The sequence below is a fragment of the Carettochelys insculpta genome, chromosome 6 (assembly GCF_033958435.1).
Source record: "Carettochelys insculpta isolate YL-2023 chromosome 6, ASM3395843v1, whole genome shotgun sequence".
Lineage (NCBI taxonomy): Eukaryota > Metazoa > Chordata > Testudines > Carettochelyidae > Carettochelys > Carettochelys insculpta.
In genome coordinates, this window is record NC_134142.1 from 97,817,594 (window position 1) to 97,836,042 (window position 18,449).

The following is an 18,449-nucleotide window of genomic DNA, read 5'->3' on the forward strand; positions in this document are numbered from 1 at the left end:
GGATTTTGTGACAGCATTTACTCCCTTAGCCTTACTCCTTCCCAGGATAACCCACAAGGTAGTGGGACGTCTTCCTCTGCCTTCACAGGAGTTGTCGATCTGCAGCACCACACCTCCTGGTCCGCTGTTGAGACTGTGCATTAGAAGGGAGAAGGAACAAGTCCCGCCACAAGGTCAGTATGTGAGACAGACCAGACCCCCCTCACTGTGTTTCGCCTGTGAGCTCACACAGTTGCCTGGGGAATGACGTTGCTGTAATGCACAACAGCTGCTAGGAGCCAACAGTGAGAGTTGAGTGGTGGGTGAGGACCAGTGCTCCCGTCCGCCTGAAAAGGCACAGCTGCCTGAGAGTCAAAGGTACTACCTCTACCCCAGACACCCCATATCCCCCGTACTGTGCCTAAAGACACAATAAGCTATCAATCCATTCATAAATAACTCTTTGTGTATAACTAGCCATTGTCTGCCTATTTGTAAAGATAGATCACTACATATTATAACAATATTGAATCAAGATGCAAGAAGTCTTGTCTGCAAGTAATCTGATGGGACTTTGTTACACTGCTCTGACAGTGACTTGTATGAGAAGCAGGAGTTGCCAACATCTTTTTAAAGGTTGTCAATCCTGCCCTATAAAATATGAGCTAAGATTCTCTTGGTGAGAGGAGGTCTTTTAACACAGGAGGTTGCCTAATAAAGGTGGTGCTTTACATAGGGTTCATATATCTGGTTTTTATAGATAAAATAAATTACACTGACCCAAGAGGCAACCTCCTTGAATTTTACTATTTTCAAACATATCTGCACTAGATTTGGAACACTAGATCTGATCCTCCTTGAACTTTGAGGAAGTTTTGTGATTCAGGCTTATCTCTACAAATAAAATGGTGGGACACAGCTCAGAATTACCATTACTCCAGCTCAGCATCAAAGTCCTCTGGACACAGATATCCAGGGAAAGGGCTATAAGGATTTGTGCCTGAGTGGCAGATGGGATGACTGTCTTTGAGAGGTTTATGCTCTACATTTGGTGGCTCACTGGGGTGGCTGGGGCCTTGTTCTGGAGAGATTTTCTGCTTACTCTGTTTGTGCTCAGAGTAATTTACTTTGATACCTGAGGGGTGGTGATGGGTAGCAGAGTTATTCTGTATCTTCAAAACCACAAGAAGCCCTGTGGCACCTTGTAGACTAACAGATATTTTGGAGCATAAGCTTTCTATAAGATACCACAGGACTTCTTGTATTTTTTTTTTGTTCTAAACACTCTTCCTTAAGAAAGTGTTCCCAGTTGCACAGTGAAAAGAAGTCACTGTATGCATACCGTAAGTCGAGTCAGCAGTTCAGATTCTTGAATTGGGAGCTGAAACCACTTTGCTGGGGTTGAACATGCTAACTACGCATGAATATAGAAGGCCACATCTCCCACAGCACTTGCCACCTGAGGAATAATTTCTGGAGTTTCCCGCTGGAGTACGCACTTAAAAAATCTCCTGTTTGCTTAAAAATAATTCGGTGCTCTCCCTTTAGTTCACAATGGCAGATTTTAGCCACGTGTCCCAGAAGTAGCTTTCTGAAAACAGATCCTATGGACTACTCAGTTCACTTATATGACCAGACACTTCCTGCTTTCTTTTCCTCCTCAAATGATTAGTTTTACTGCCTTCGTTTTATTATTTAAAAACCGCTGAGCAGTTACAATCTGTATCAAGTCAATGTGTCTGAGTAATGTTTAACCTTAAATAAAAGCTTGACAGATAAAAAGGATGTGAACTATTCAATCTATCTTGTTTCCATTAGTTATTTATTTCTCAGAGAGCCTGAATGCTTCCTTGGTCTATACTTTATTAGTAGACTGACAAGCACTTTGACAGGGCCAGGGTACAAATGTGCATAGCTCCTTTAAAACTCTATCAGAATCAATTTGTTTTGAATGAACTTGATCAAAAGCTCACATCTGGACTTTGAATCATACTCTTCCTGTTCTTTTTTAATATTTAGGATTGATAAATTCTGGAAACATCTCGTTTGCTAGGAGAGAGCCAATTGCTTTTGTGAATCAGATTTAGGAGTCAGCTAGAGATCTGCGAATTATCCAGGTGGGACTATGTCCACGTTTGTAGCTCCCACCATTAAAAACTTTGTGGCATGGGACTATGTTGTTTTTGCTGCACTCTTTTTAATTTCTTCGAGCATTGGCATCTTTTTTGCAATTAAGGAGAGGAAAAATGCAACTTCAAACCAATTTTTAGTAGGCGGTAAGCAGATGACATGTGGACCAGTAGCTTTGTCACTTACAGCCAGTTTCATGTCTGCAGTAACTGTTCTGGGAACACCAGCAGAGGTCTATCGCCATGGAGCATCTTTTATTTTATTCTTTATTGCATACACATTAGTCATCATTTTTACTTCTGAACTTTTCCTACCTGTATTCTACAGATCTGGGATTACAAGTACCTATGAGGTAAGTAAATTGTTATGATTATAACCAGTTGATTATGTATACTGACATTTCTTAACCAAAACTATGGTAAAAACATGTCTTTTGGAATAGTTTAACACCACAGCATATTTATTTACACTTTGGCAATGAATGTCATTATAATTATTTATTTGTATTACACTAATGCCTTGCCAAGGGTTAAGAGCTCATTAAACTAGACAAACATGAGCCGGACAAAGACTCAAGAAACTCACCATATTACTTAATATAGTAAAACAAAAGTAGGCTAAAATTGGTAAATTCAAAAAAAGACAACATTGCACGTGGAGAGGGGTATAAAAGTGGTTCGGCTATGTCTACATTGCAGTCAGGGAGTGCTTTGCAGTTCATGTAGATGTGTTTGTGCTAGCTGTTCTCTAGCCAGCTCACCACAGACAGCACTGAGGACATCAGGGTAAGTGCTTCACCACTGGCTGGGCAGGCATGTAGATAGCCAGTGGGGCCCGAAGTGCATTGAGTGAAGTCATGCAGGTTGCATCAAAATCTGCACCACTGTGGCAGCACTGCTGTTTTAGGGGAGCTAGCTCAGTCAATGCTTGCCTGAATAATAAGCTTCAAATCTCCCTTCCAATGTAAACATGGCCTTATTCTCCATGACAGGAAAGAAAATGCTATTCACGGGTGGGTATTAAAGAGGCACTCAATGCACTAAACTCCATTTCCAATCTCCAAAACAAATAAATTCGGGTTGTCTGATCTGGGATTTTGACTCAGTCCTTGTAAAGGTTGGGGGCATTTGATAAGTGTGGATCTGAATTCAGATTTTGACCTTAAGCAAAATTTGCAGGTTTAAGAGGAATGAAAGCGATTATGTTAGGCAATATTAAGAGACATTTACTGATGTTTGAGAGAGCTGGATAACAATGTATTTTGCTCCCCATGACATTTGTGAGACGTTCCTGGAAGTTTTTGCAAGGCACCCTGTCCTGAAAGTTGTGATTTCCTGGTAAGATTATTTCAGCCATGATATTCAATTGCCATTGTGGTGGTATTATTGAGAGTACAGTGCATAACCTCAATTATATGGTTATCATTGTGGATATTGTTCGAGTGAGGTATTCAATAGAGTAGTCAGTGGATTTGATAGATATAATCAGACATGGTCCTGTTCTCCACTACAGAGAGTCCAGTTAACTAAGGATTGGACAAAATAACGATTCATTGGCTAATAAATCAAACCAAGGTGATGGTACACAGACACACAGGCTGACCAAAAAGTTAAAACTCTGTTTGAAAAATTGCACAGGTATTCTGAAAACTTTCATTGCGAGGACAATAAAATTTCAGAGTGGAACTCTGTTCTGGTCACCAAAAGCAAAGCAAGCAAGTGCACTTTCCAAAATATATTGTGATAATAAAAATCAGAGTAAATTTTTCCTCTTTCATCACTGAAATTCTATTATACTCCGGAGAGTCATTTCAGTGTAACTGAGAGGAGAGTTTGTCCTAACAGATGCAAATAAAGATTACAGGCTTAAGAGTAACAACAGAGAAGCTAATCAAGTAGTTCTGCATGAAAATTTCTTAAGGACAAAAGGCCTTGGAATGGTCTTTAATTAAGGCGCACTGGGCAGCATTTTATTCTGGGTGTAATTCCCTAGAAAGTATGGCTAGACACTCAGGGATTGTCTACATTGGGAGGTTTTTTTGTGGGGTGGGGCATCCATTTTTCTGAAAACAAAACACAAAGGCTAAATCTACACTAGCACACAACGTCGAAGTAGCCTATTTCAACGTAAGAACATCGAAATAGGCTACTTCGACACGTATCGTCTGCACATCCTCCAGGGCTGGTGCCATCGACATTCAACGTCGAAGTAGCGACGGAGAACGTCAAAAGGAGCCGACCCGGAAGGAAATGTGGAGCGTCCACACGCACAAGTGCTCCCTGTCAAAATGAGGGTCCAGCAAAGCCCCAAGCCGCTCCCTTAAAGGGCCCCTCCCAGACACACTCGGCCTGTACAGCATGAGATCCACATAGCTGACAACCAGTTGAAGACCCCATGCACGCAGCATGGACCCTCAGATGCAGCAGCAGCCAGAAGCCCTGGGCTAAGGGCTGCTGCACTCAGTGACCATAAAGCCCTGCAGGGGCTGGACAGAGCATCTCTCAACCTCTCAGCTGATGGCCACCATGGAGGACCCCGCTATTTTGACGTAGCAGGACACAGATCGTCTGCACACGCCCTACTTCGATGTTGAATGTTGAAGTAGGGCGCTATTCCCATCTTCGGATAGGAATAGCGATTTCAACATCTCGCCACCTAATGTCGATTCCAACATCGAAATAGCTCACATCGTGTAGACGCGATGCGTATTATTTCGACGTGCCAGCTACTTCGAAGTAGCCGGCTAGTGTAGATGCACCCAAAGTGTTCACACAGCCAACAAGATAATTCCAGATGAGGGCTTTTCCCTCAGAATAATTATTCCAGTTCTGCAGATGACTTTTTCCAACACCCACTTCTCTCAAAGTCAAAAATGACTGGTACAAGCAAGCTATTGTCAACATTATTGGCCGTCAGGGAGGCTTTCCATCATGCCCAGATAGTTACCACAAACAGTGCTGCAAGTTCAGCTGTCTTTTCCCCATGTGACCCAAAGATTTTCCACCCCTCCTACAAGCCCCAGGGATTTTTAAAGCCATTTCCCCAGCTAGTCAGCAGTGCGAGCTTGGTTACTTTTTTCCCCAGGGGAGCCAAAACTTCCCCTTCCTCCCACAAGCCCCAAGAATTTCAAAAGTCATATCCTGCCTCCATCTCAGCCATATGACATCCTTGCACAACTGCTGGCTTCCTCTGCCCTCATGGCTTCCGCACATCAGTCTTCCAAGGACGGTTCTCTCTTCAAAAGGGCTCCTGCTTGGGGTCATACTGAGCTCCTTGACTGCCTGAGCAGTGCCTGGTGTAGGGCTTCATGAGCCAGGGCCGTAAGGGGTAGGCAGGGTCTCCCAAAATCATTATAGGCATTCCCATCACCCCTATCAAATTTATTATGTGATTTGGAAAGACAGTGCCTTCCTGCAGCTTTCTGTACATATGACTGCTTCTGAAAGTATGTGCGTTATGCACCTTTCCAGACCACCCCTACATTTATGTCTGTAAAATAGCCACAGTGATCTACAAATTCTTGGAACACCATCAAGAAGTACCCCTTCCAGCTGACATACTCTGAAACCAGGTGAGGCTGTGGTGGGTGGGGCAACAATTACCTCTCCACAGTTAGGGAACTCCTCTCTGCAAAGCCAGCCATAATCTCATCCCCATTCCCCAGAGTCACAATCCTGTGCAGCAAAACATGACCGATTGCCCTGTATACCTGCAGAAGCACTGTCCCAACAGTAGACTGCCCCTCTCCAAACTGGTTGACAGACAAGTGATAGCAATGGGGGGTAGCCAGCATCCATGGAGCAATGGCAACATGCTCCTCCAGGAAGAAAGCAGCTCTCATTTGGGTCCTTGCATGCAGTTCTGATGACAGCTCAGTGCAGAGCTCAAGAAAGGTGGCTTTACCCATCCTAAAGTCCTGTAGCAACTGCTCATCATCCCACACCTGCAGTACAACATGATTCCATCCCTCTGTGCTGGTCTCCCCAACAGGAAGCATCGGCTGCCATCTGACCTTGTAGAATATGAGGTGGCAGCTCTCCTCTGCCTACTCTTTCTTCTCCTTCTCCTCCTCCAACTCTGTCCACTCGGAGAGAAAGCTCATTATTAGGGCTGCTGCAGTGCATGTTGACCACACCACTTGGGCTACGTCTACACGTGAAGCCTACATCGAAGTAGCCTATTTCGATGTGGCGACATCGAAATAGGCTATTTCGATGAATAACGTCTACACGTCCTCCAGGGCTGGCAACGTCGATGTTCAACATCGACGTTGCACAGCACCACATCGAAATAGACGCTGCGAGGGAATGTCTACACGCCAAAGTAGCACACATCGAAATAAGGGTGCCAAGCACAGCTGCAAACAGGGTCACAGGGCGGACTCAACAGCAAGCCGCTCCCTTAAAGGGCCCCTCCCAGACACAGTTGTACTAAACAACACAAGATCCACGGAGCCGACAACTGGTTGCAGACCCTGTGCACGCAGCATGGATCCCCAGCTGCAGCAGCAGCAGCCAGAAGCCCTGGGCTAAGGGCTGCTGCACACGGTGACCATAGAGCCCCACAGGGGCTGGAGAGAGAGTGTCTCTCAACCCCTCAGCTGATGGCCGCCATGGCAGACCCCGCAATTTCGATGTTGCGGGACGCGCAACGACTACACGGTCCCTACTTCGACGTTGAACGTCGAAGTAGGGCGCTATTCCCATCCCCTCATGGGGTTAGCGGCTTCGAAGTCTCGCTGCCTAACATTGATGTTAACATCAAAATAGCGCCCAACACGTGTAGCCGTGACGGGCACTATTTCGAAGTTAGTGCCACTACTTCGAAGTAGCGTGCACGTGTAGACATGGCTATGCTGAGCAGCATCCCATATTTGCGATTGCTCTGACAGGAAAGCATAGAATGCAGGATCCCTGGCTGCTGCCTATGGAGGCTGATGTTCCGGGCTAGCTCTGGCAGTTTAAATTGGTGAGCAAAGGAATCTGAAACTCTGTGTGTGTGTTGGGGGGAAATTCCGGAAGAGCAAGGGTTGATGGGACAATTTTCTCATTCCCAGGAGACCTTGCGCTTTCCTTTTGACTTCCTACACTGTCTAGCAAGGGAATGAGATGCCAGGCACAGTGGGTTACATGCCCAGAATGCATTGCTCTTTCTTTGAAGTGAGGCTCTTTAAATGTGAATGCCCCATTTCAAAATGCTATGGCTGTGTGAACACAGTTTTTCACTCTTACCTGTCTCCATGTTAGAATGTTGAAAATACCCTGGACTGTAGCCACAGCCTCAGAGGTTGCTAATGGCAACAGTGTCTCTAATCAGGTAGTTTGAGTTTGTCCTGTTGATTCAAGTGAGTAGATTCTATGGAAGCCAATCAAGTTTTTCTTAGATAGCTTGCAGATACCCCCAGATTCGCCCCACATCTAGCTGGATGAAGCTTCAAAATAAAGCACCTTTTTTCTTTTCTGATATGCCTCTGGATATTTCCAAGGACTCCCAACATAACAGGTCCTATCAGTTAATGTATTGTTCACTTCCACTCAATACCTTAAGTTAAATACTTTTGATTATGATGCTTAGATACTTTAGATCAGTTATGGGGCTTCTCAAAATGTAATTTACTGTAGCTACAATGGTCAAACTATCCTATTTGTTAGTAATAATAGCAGTCTTAAAATATCAGTAGAACTACGTGTGAGGTAAGTGCTATTCAATGCTAATAAATGGATCATAATCTGGCCCAAATGTCACATGCTTTTCACTAGCTGTATTTCCCATTTCTCTCAGTATTTGGAGTTAAGATTTAACAAGTCCGTTCGCTTTGCTGCAACGCTGATCTACATAGTGCAGACGGTAAGAAATGGCTTTGTGTACATTACCTTCTGTAACTTACTTACCTAAAAAGCTCAGCTCATATGAAGCATCTATTTGCAGTTAGGTTCTGTTTTATTTTCTTTATTTTCCACCTGGGTAGATAGCATAAGGTCCAGAGCAGATAAATGAATTCCATGGGATATGAGATTGTTAATTTTGGTTGGACATATTCCTGGAGGTTTCATCACATGAAGTAATCTTTAATTATAGTTTTGTTTCCATAGTAACAGAGATATAGCCGAATTAGTATATATACTATCAAAACAAAAAAACAGTCCAGTGGCACTTTAAAGACTAACAAAATAATTTATTAGGTGGTGAGCTTTCGTGGGATAGACCCACTTCTTCAGACCATAGCCAGGAGTCTGTTCTGGCATGGACTGTATGGTTCACTATGACCTATAGATTCCTTTTCACCATACTGCTTCCTAGATAATCATTTCCCAGTTTGTATGTGTGCAGTGATTAAGTCTTCCTAAACAGAATACTTTGCATTGCTCCCCAATGAATTTTACTGTATTTACCACAGACCATTTCTCCACTGTGTGCAGATCACTTTAAATTTTAATCCTATCCCCCAAAGCACTTGCAACCCCTCCCAGCTTGCTATCATCCACAAACTTTTCACGTGTTCTCTTTATACTATACTATTAACTAAATCATTGATGCAGATATTGAACAGACCTGGTCCCAAAACTGATTCCTGCAGAACCCTTTTTGTTATGCCCTTCCAGCATGACTGAGAAACATTGGTAACTGCCATTGAACAAGTTATGTGCACACCTTGTAATATCCTTTCTCAGTTGTATTTGCATACTTTATTAATGACAAGTATTATTTATGGCAAGACAGTACCAAATGTTTTTCTAAAGTCTAGATAAAACAGACTTACCACTTCCCTCTTAGGCTTTTTATCTTACCAAAGAAAGCTATCAGGCTAATCTCGCAGGGGTTTGTTCTTTACAAATCCATGTTGACTTTACTTATCACCTTACTATCATTTACATGTTTGCAAACTGATTCCTTAATTATTTACTCCATTATCTTTCCTGGAATAGGAGTTAAGTTTACTGGTCTATAATTCTCTGGGTTGTCCTCATTTCCCTTTTTCTTGATAAGGACCTTTCGAGTCTTCTAGAATCTCTTCTGTCTTCCATGACTTTTAAAAATTGTAGCCAATGGGTCCAATATTTGCACATAGCCTCATTTGTTACAGTATTCATCCCTTCAGCAGATTTCTGGCAGACGAACTTGACTCTGGTGTTTGGCTATTACAAAAGGGGTTGTTTTAAAAAGGTATTTTTGATCTTGGACGTTTCTTTTGTGACCACCAAGGTCCAAGCTGTGCATGTGATAAAAACAATTAAGTTTTCCAAAAGATATCGAATGTGCTTTGGTTGAGATAAATAGGTATTTTCTGGCTCATGCTCAGAACTCATTGCACCACCCTGATGACAAAAAGCTGCACTGTTTCTGGCTTCAATAATCCCCTGGGAATCCCTCTGGTATCATTTTAGTGGTTGTCTCAGCTCATTTGGGAAGAAATCTAAAGGCAATTGATTTTTTTTTAACAATATGGTCCAGTACAACACTAACTCTACATCTGAAGAAGTGGGTCTGCCCCATGAAAGTTCATCACCTAATAAATTAATTTCTTAATTTTTAAAGTGCTACGTGACTGCTTTTTTATACTCAAGATTCTAACTCATCCACAGCAATATGTGAATCACATAGATATAAAGTAATTCTTGTACAATGTAGCTGTGGCTATGAAAGAGGATACACCTGCAGCTAAGCAGCTTGCTAGCTGGTGTTTTCTCTTCCAATGTACACTCTAGGAATCTCAGCTATATTTAGAACAGTGCCTCTGTATGGCTATAGGACTGTATTAAGTGCTTTCCATTTTTAGTAATCCAACAGGCTGATGAGGAAATTACACAAAAGCAGTTACAATGAATTGATCTTTCATTCATTCAAGGCATTCAAGGCATCCTTCAGTCTGCGTAGACTATGGATCGCGCCCTTCGTAACTCCATTTAAGATCGTCATTTGCAGCATTGACTGTGACTGTGGAGGCCCACATGAGAGTGACAGTCCTTGCTACATCTGCTGCATATGTAGTGGGTGTCTGGCAGGTCCTTGCTGTCCTTTCTATGGGCTCGCTTCTCCTCTGCCAGCTGTCTGATCTTCAACTTGCCCTTCTGAAGGCCCTTCTGTAGTTCCTGCTTCTAGCTGCTGTGGTTATCTGCTAGCTCTTCCCAACTATCTGGATCGATGTCTACCTCCTTGAGGTCCCTCTTAAAGACATCTTTGTAGCGCAACTGGGGGCATCTGGGAGGTCTTTTGCCAGAGGCTAGCTCGCTGTACAGGATGTCTTTTGGGATCCTTCCATCATTCATCCTGTGGACATGGCCAAGACAGAGAAGCCACCGCTGCCTGAGGAGGGTATGCATGGTTGGAATTCCAGCTTGCTTGAGGATGACGTTTTTGGGCACTCTGTCCTTCCGTGATATCCCAAGAATGTGCCTGAGCCAGCGCAAGTGGAAGACATTCAGCATCTTTTCCTGACGGGCGTACAAGATCCAAGACTTGCTGCCGTAGAGGACGGTGCTGAGGATGCAGGCTCTGTAGACTTGCATTTGGGTGTGAGTGTACAGCTTGTTGTTGTTCCACACTCTCTTGCTAAGTCTCAACAGAGTTGTGGCTGCTTTTCCAATTCTTCTGTTTAGCTCAGACTCCAGCGACAGGGTGTTGGTGATGGTGGAACATAGGTAAGTAAACTCATGGACGACCTCTAGTGTGTAACTGTCAGTGCTGATTGATGGAGGTTCAGCAATGTCCTAACCAAGTACGTTTGTCTTCTCTAGGCTGATGGTAAGCCCGAAGTCCTTGCATGCTTTCGAGAACCGATCCAGCAGTTTTTGAAGCTGCCTTTCGTGTGTGTCACTACAGCAGCATTGTCTGCGAACAGCATGTCTTTAATGAGCACTTCCCGCACCTTAGACTTAGCCTTCAGCCTTGCAAGATTAAGCAGTTCCCCGTCAGATCTTGTGTGCAAAAAGATGCCCTCTGTTGAGGATCCAAAGGCGTGCGTCAGGAGGGGTGTGAAGAAGATCCTGAACAATGTCGGAGCAAGGACACATCTTTGTTTGATGCCACTCCTGATGCTCTAGGCATCAAATGATGTGCCATCATACTGGATGGTTCCTCCTGTGTCTTTGTGGAAAGACTGGATCATCCTGAGTAGCTGTGGTGGACAGCCTATCTTGTGGAGCAATTTCAACAGTCCATTCCTACTGACCGAGTTGAAAGCCTTGGTCAGGTCGACGAAGGTGACAAAGAGTGGCTTCTTCTGCTCCCTGCATTTCTCCTGCAGCTGCCTCAGGGAGAAGGTCATGTCAATGGTAGATCTGTCAGCGTGGAATCCACAATGGGATTCAGGATACACCCTCTCAGCGAGCTTCTGGAGTCTGCCAAGGATGACACGAGCGAACAATTTACCAGTGATACTTAGGAGGGAGATTCCACGGTAATTGTTGCAGTCACTTCTGTCTCCTTTGTTCTTATACCAGGTTACAATGTTGGTGTCCTGCATATCCTGTGGAACCTAACCCTCTCTCCAGCATAGGAACAGCAGCTCATGTAGGGGTTCCAGGAGTGTGTCCAAGGCACATTTGATTACCTCTGACGGTATACCATACTGGCCTGGGGCCTTTCCTACTGCAGTGCTGTCAATAGCTTTCTTCAATTCGACCAAAGTTGGTTCCTGGTCCAGCTCGTCCATGACTGACAGGAGCTCTACGGCGTTGAAGGCTGTATCAACCACAATGTTCTCGCATGAGTACAGTTCAGAGTAGTGCTCAACCCATCACTCCGTCTGTTTGGCTTTGTCAGTGATGACTTCACTAGATTTGTATTTCAGAGGTGTTGTCTTGTTCTGGATGGGTCTCCTTGCCTTCTTTATGCCCTCGTACATTCCCCTGAGGTTACCAGAGTCAGCAAAGGTCTGGATACTGCTGCATAGCTTAAGCCAGTAGTTGTTGGCATGGTGCCTGGCTGTCTGCTGTACTATTTTTCTGACTACTCTGAGTGCTTGCTGGGTACTCTGACTTGGTGAGCGTTTGTACTCCAGAAGTGCAGCGCGCTTCTTTTCGATGACCGAAATCATCTCATTGGAGTTAGCTTCGAACCAGTCATCTGTGTTTCCAGCTTTTCTTCCAAACACTGACAAGGCCGTATTGTAGATTGTGTCCCTCAGATGCTGCCATCTGGATGTCGCATCAGCACCCCCAGGACTGCTGTGCAGATTCTCCTCAAGGGTCTCTCCGAACATTTCAGCTTTTTCTGAGTTTGCTGTCTTTCTGGCATCAATGTGGGGAGTTCCAGTTGGTTTAGAATGGTGCAGCTTCTTGGGTCTCAGCTGAGCTTGGAGCAGACTAGTGAATGATCTGTATCACAGTCAGCACTATGGTAGCTGCGTGTCAGGAGGACATTTTTGAGGTTGTCGTGTTTGGTGACGACCAAGTCTAATTGGTGCCAGTGTTTCAAGCGTGCTTGTCTCCATGGTACTCTGTGCTGTGGCTTGGTTTGGAAGAATTTGTTTGTGATGCACAGATTGTGGTACATGCAAAGTTTGAGGAGACACTCTTCATTGTCATTCATTTTTCCCACACCGAAGTGACCTAGGCAAGAGGGCCATGAGTCACAATTGGCTTCAACTCTTGCATTGAAGTCACCCAGTACAGTTGTTCACGAGCAGGTATTTGTGTTCAACAAGCTAAATTCAAGTGAGCTCATCATAGAACTTGTCCTTTGCCTCTGGTGTGGTGTTCAGGGTTGGAACATAAGCACTGATCAGGTGGACAGGATTGGCGCAAGTTTGAAGTTTGACCTGAGGGAGTCTTTCTGATCCACCCGTGACTAGTTCCACCATTTGCAGAAGGATGTTTCTGATGGCAAAGCCGACACCGTGCTCCCTGGGTTCCTCTTGGGCTTTGCCCTGCCAGAAAAAGGTGTAGTCCTTTTCCTTTAGGGATCCCAAAGCTGCGAGTCACGTCTCCTGCAAAGTGGCGATGTCAGCTTGAAGCCTCTTCAGTTCCTCGTTGATGACAGCAGTCTTTCGGCTGTTGCTGATGTCCTGAAAGTCTTCAGTCAAACCAGTCAACATGGTCCGTATATTCCAACAAGCAAGTTTGAAACTTTGATGATTTCCTTTTCTTAATAATTTTCTTGTTGGTATGTCTGGTTCTCATTTCAGTCACTTGTCAGGTTTGGGAACCTTAAGCCTCATGCACCCAGCGAGGCAAGTGAACTGTGGTGAGACAGTGCCCTACTGGCTGGGGGCTGCCCAGCTTAAGGCGGGCAGTGACTGTCCAATGTGATGCAATGATCTCTCCCACTGTTGGAAGCAACCACGGCGCTTGTTGTCTACGCTAATCGAGCAAGAGCTTATAACCAGTATCTGTTGCCTCCCATGTTGGTTCAATGCTGTTAAGTGATGCTGGAGTACCTCTCCAGGCGTGAGCCTGGGCAATTTTTATGGTGACCCTGGGCTGCCCAGACACCAGGCCCCCCCTCTCGGCTTTACTGATATAGTCCAAAGGAAAGGATAACCTCTACATTTGGTACCAGCTCAGCTGCAGGGGTTGCTGGGACAGTGCCAGAAGTTGACACAGTACTTCCTTAGGACTCCCCTCTGGATTTTGTGACAGCATTTACTCCCTTAGCCTTACTCCTTCCCAGAATAACCCACAAGGTAGTGGGGCATCTTCCACCGCCTTCACAGGAGTTGTCGATCTGCAGCACCACACCTCCTGGTCCGCCGTTGAGACTGTGCATTAGAAGGGAGAAGCAACAAGTCCATCCATAAGGTTGGTATGTGAAATAGACCAGACACCCCTCACTGTGTTTTGCCTGTGAGCTGATGCAGTTGTCTGGGGGATGGCGTCACTGTAATGCACAACAGCTGCTTGGAGCCAACAGTGAGAGTTGAGTGGAGGGTGAGGACCAGTGCTTCCGTCAGCCTGAAAAGGTGCAGCTGCTGGAGAGTCAAAGGTACTACCTCTACCACAGACATCCCATATCCCCCATAAATTGACCTAGGTTTGCAAAATCAATCACGAAACACAGCCCATGAATGTCACTGAATTCCCTCAGTTGGAATTCTCTGGGCACCATTTCATTGCAAAGGAATTTAGTATTTTACTTCTCTTTTCTTTTCCTTCACACCATAGTGTCATTACTTCTGCTTAGAATTGATCAATTAGCAAAAAGGTAGCCTGTTATGGAAAGGATTCTGTATAATTTGTCAGGTACTAACAGTCACCTGGGTCAAACATAAGTAGGGTAGACTATTTGTGTAACTGTGTTGATATGGTTTCACATTCCCAGGTATGACTTTCTCCATCTGACTGTTATTTTGGGGCACCTAAGCAGCACACTGAAAGGTGTATTAGAAACAACTAAATCATTATTGTTCATATAAGGAAGGGAAAGGAAAGGAAATAGAGTTTGATGTTATTAGTGATTAGGAACAGAAAGCCTTAAATTTCAGAATCTCACCCAAACTGCACCATAATTTGGGGGCCTTTGGATATTTTGGCTAGCTTTGAGCCCTCCCCTGCAATCAGAAACCAATCAGCTGTTTTTTCAAGTTTACTCTTCATGATCTTTTTTTTTTCCCTTCAGATCCTTTACACTGGAGTAGTGGTTTATGCTCCAGCTTTGGCTCTTAATCAAGGTGAGTTTCCAGCCTAAAGCACGTGGCTGAACCAATCAACTCGAGCAGGGTAGCTGGAGAAGTCAGATTAAAACAAACAAACAGAATACTTTGTGAAAGTTTCTGACTTCATTTTAGTAGCTGTACATTTGCACCACAACCATTTGTGTTGGTAGTCTATCATTTAACTGCCCCATTTTCTTAATACTTACCACTAACTCGAGGAGATAACGTTCAACAGTTTCTCAATATCTTGGCAACGTGCTCAGTACAAGGTGATAATCAAACACTCTGCTGTGTACTTTGATTCTTTCTTCCCCTTCCAACCTCAAATTCTGATATCATCCTTAATCTCTAGGGGATAAAACTGAGATTTGTTTCACTGAAAGAATTTCAATTGTCTCACTACCAGCCAGAAGGTTGAAGAATAAGAGTGTGTTACCTTAGATGCAGTTAGTGGCAATTCTTCAATGGCCTAGGATGGCACTAAGTGGCTCAAAGCTAGGGATCATGCCATGTTTCAGGGAAGGTTTAAAAACTCACATCCTGGACAAGGATACGGATATTACAATGTTTTCTTGTAACATTTTTCTTTCAAGTTTCAGGGCAATCTCTGTTTCCCCTCTAGCTACAACTAAACACTGTGCACTTCTCTTTTTGTGCTAAAGGTATTGTGAATCAGGAATGCATCACTCAGCTCAGTGAGTGTGTATTTGCTATCTCCAGGAGAGGAAAGGAATCCTCCCACACAAGGAATGAAGAGGTGCCATAAGAGGCTACTTCCCCTAGACTGTGTCCATAAAGAAAAGATAGGAGCTGGGAGATGCCAATGGGCCCATTAAGTGGTGCATTATTTGACCTCCTGTTCCCTGCTGGAACCAAATGCTGTTTTATGTGGGTCAGAGTAACCTCCAAATTCATATGCTGTTGAGTAGAACCAATTAATTTTGTTCCTGGGAGAACTTCTTCAGCTGCATGAGCAGAACCTGGCTTGCCCCTCTAAATGAGGCTTTGTTGTACACAGAATTGCAGTTTGCACACTGAGTAGGGAAACATTCTGACATTTTTATTTGACTTTACTATCAACATGGAATTTTGCTCTACATATGTTCACTATGGGCCTTAAATTTGGCCTTAAAGTTTTAGCTAAATTCACTTGAATTACTTCAGTTCCAGTTACTTCAATGGAAGTCCTGCATCCAATAAGACAGCAGATTTTTCTTCTAAATCCTTGAATCATTGGAGAGTCTCTAAAGAGGTTTGTACTTTAGTTGATATTAAGTGCAAAAGCAAAATCTTTCCTCGAGGCAAATTTTGTCACTCAGGAGAGCTGGACAAAAAAGCCGTGTCTACACGTGCACGCTACTTCGAAGAAGCGGCACTAACTTCGAAATAGCGCCCGTCATGGCTACACGTGTCAGGCGCTATTTCGAAGTTAACATCGACGTTAGACGGCGAGACATCGAAACCGCTAACCCCATGAGGGGATGGGAATAGCGCCCTACTTCGACGTTCAACGTTGAAGTAGGGACTGTGTAGTCGTTGCGCGTCCCGCAACATCGAAATTGCGGGGTCCGCCATGGCGGCCATCAGCTGAGGGGTTGAGAGATGCTCTCTCTCCAGCCCCTGCGGGGCTCTATAGTCATCGTGTGCAGCAGCCCTTAGCCCAGGGCTTCTGGCTGCTGCTGCTGCAGCTGGGGATCCATCCTGCATGCACAGGGTCTGCAACCAGTTATTGGCTCTGTGGATCTTGTGTTGTTTAGTGCAACTGTGTCTGGGAGGGGCCCTTTAAGGGAGCGGCTTGCTGTTGAGTCCGCCCTGTGACCCTGTCTGCAGCTGTGCCTGGCACCCTTATTTCGATGTGTGCTACTTTGGCGTGTAGATGTTCCCTCGCTGCGCCTATTTCGATGTGGTGCTGCATAACGTTGAAGTTGAACATCGATGTTGCCAGCCCTGGAGGACATGTAGACGTTATTCATCGAAATAGGCTATTTCGATGTCGCTACATCGAAATAAGCTGCTTCGAAGTAGGCTTCACGTGTAGACGTCGCCAAAGAGAACACAGAAGTCATTGCTTTAGAACAGTGTTTCCCAATTTTATTTGGCCATGGAACCCTTTTAAACTTGAAAGAATTTTGCAGAACCCCTAATCATAGAATTATAGAATCAAAGAACATTAAAGCTAGAAGGTCATCAAGTCCAGTCCCCTTCCCTCACAGCAGGACCAAGCACTATTTAGACCATCCCCGATAGATGTTTATCTAACTTTGCTCTTACATATCTCCAGTGATGGAGAGGAGATTCCACAACCTCCCTAGGTAGTTCATTCCAGTGTTTAACTACCGTGACAGTTAGGAAGTTTTTCCTAACATTTAATCTAAACCCCTTTGCTGTAGTTTGAGGCCAAGGAGAATAATTTTTCTCCCTCCTCTTTGTAATCCTCTTTTAGCCACTTGAAAACCACTATCATGTCTTCTCTTTTCTAAACTAAACAAGCCCCATTCTTTCAGTCTTCCCTCATAGCCCATGTTCTCTAGACCTTTAATCATACTTGTTGCACTTCTGTGGACCTCTAAGTGCTTGCCAGGTACTCTGGCTCGGTGAGCATTTGTACTCCAGGAGTGCAGCGTGCTTCTTTTCAATGACTAGAATCATCTCGTCGGAGTTTGCTTCGAACCAGTCGTTCGTGTTTCTAGCTCTTCTTCCAAACACTGACAAGGCTGTGTTGTAAACTGTATCCCTCAGATGTTGTCATCTGGATGTCACATTGGCGCCCCCAGGGCTGCTGTGCAGATTTTCCTGGAGGGTCTCTCTGAACTTTTCAGCTTTCTCTGAGTTTGCCGTCTTTCTGGCATCAATGCGGGGCCTTCCAGCAGGTTTAGAGCGGTACAGCTTCTTGGGTCTCAGCTTGAGCTTGGAGCAAACTAGTGAGTGATCTGTATCACAGTCAGCAGAAGAACAGTACAGCAGACAGCCGGGTGCCGTGCCAACAACCACTGGCTCCAGCTATGCAGCAGCAGCATCCAGACCTGTGCTGACTTTGGTAATCTCAGAGGAATGTACGAGGGTATGAAGAAGGCATTAGGACCCACCCAGAACAAGATGGCACCTCTGAAATCCAAATCTGGTGAAGTCATCGCTGACATAGCCAAACAGATGGAGCGCTGGGTTGAGCACTACTCTGAGCTGTACTCATGCGAGAACGTTGTGGTTGACGCAGCCCTCGATGTCGTCGAGCTCCTACCAGTAATGGACGAACTGGATCAAGAACCGACTGTGGATGAACTGAAGAGAGCCATCGACAGCATTGCAGCAGGAAAGGCCCCTGGCCAGGATGGTACACCACCAGAGGTAATCAAGTGTGCCGTGGACACACTCCTGGAACCCCTACATGAGCTACTGTGCCTGTGCTGGAAAGAGGGTGAGGTTCCACAGGATATGCGGGACGCCAACATTGTAACCTGGTATAAGAACAAAGGAGACAGAAGCGACTGCAACAATTACCATGGACTCACCCTCCTAAGCGTCACTGGTAAACTGTTCACTCGCGTCATCCTTGGCAGACTCCAGAAGATTGCTGAGAGGGTGTACCCCGAATCGCAGTGCGGATTCTGCGCAGAGAGGTCTACTGTTGACATGGACTTCTCTCTAAGGCAGCAGCAGGAGAAGTGCAGGGAGCAGAGGAAGCCACTCTACATAGCCTTCATCGACCTGACCAAGGCCTTTGACTTGGTCAGCAGGGATGGTCTGTTCA

The 18,449-nt window shown here is 44.9% G+C and overlaps 1 protein-coding gene across 1 annotated transcript in view; it reads left to right on the top strand.

The window, feature by feature from the left end:
• Window positions 1–2,104: 2,104 nt before the first annotated feature.
• Window positions 2,105–18,449, top strand: part of SLC5A12 (solute carrier family 5 member 12) — a 41,371-nt gene continuing 25,026 nt past the window's right edge. Inside the window, exons 1-3 of the mRNA XM_074999004.1 lie at window positions 2,105–2,461; window positions 7,891–7,956; window positions 14,665–14,716. Coding sequence (XP_074855105.1) covers window positions 2,105–2,461; window positions 7,891–7,956; window positions 14,665–14,716 — 475 coding nt within the window. The remainder of the gene's footprint in view (window positions 2,462–7,890; window positions 7,957–14,664; window positions 14,717–18,449) is intronic.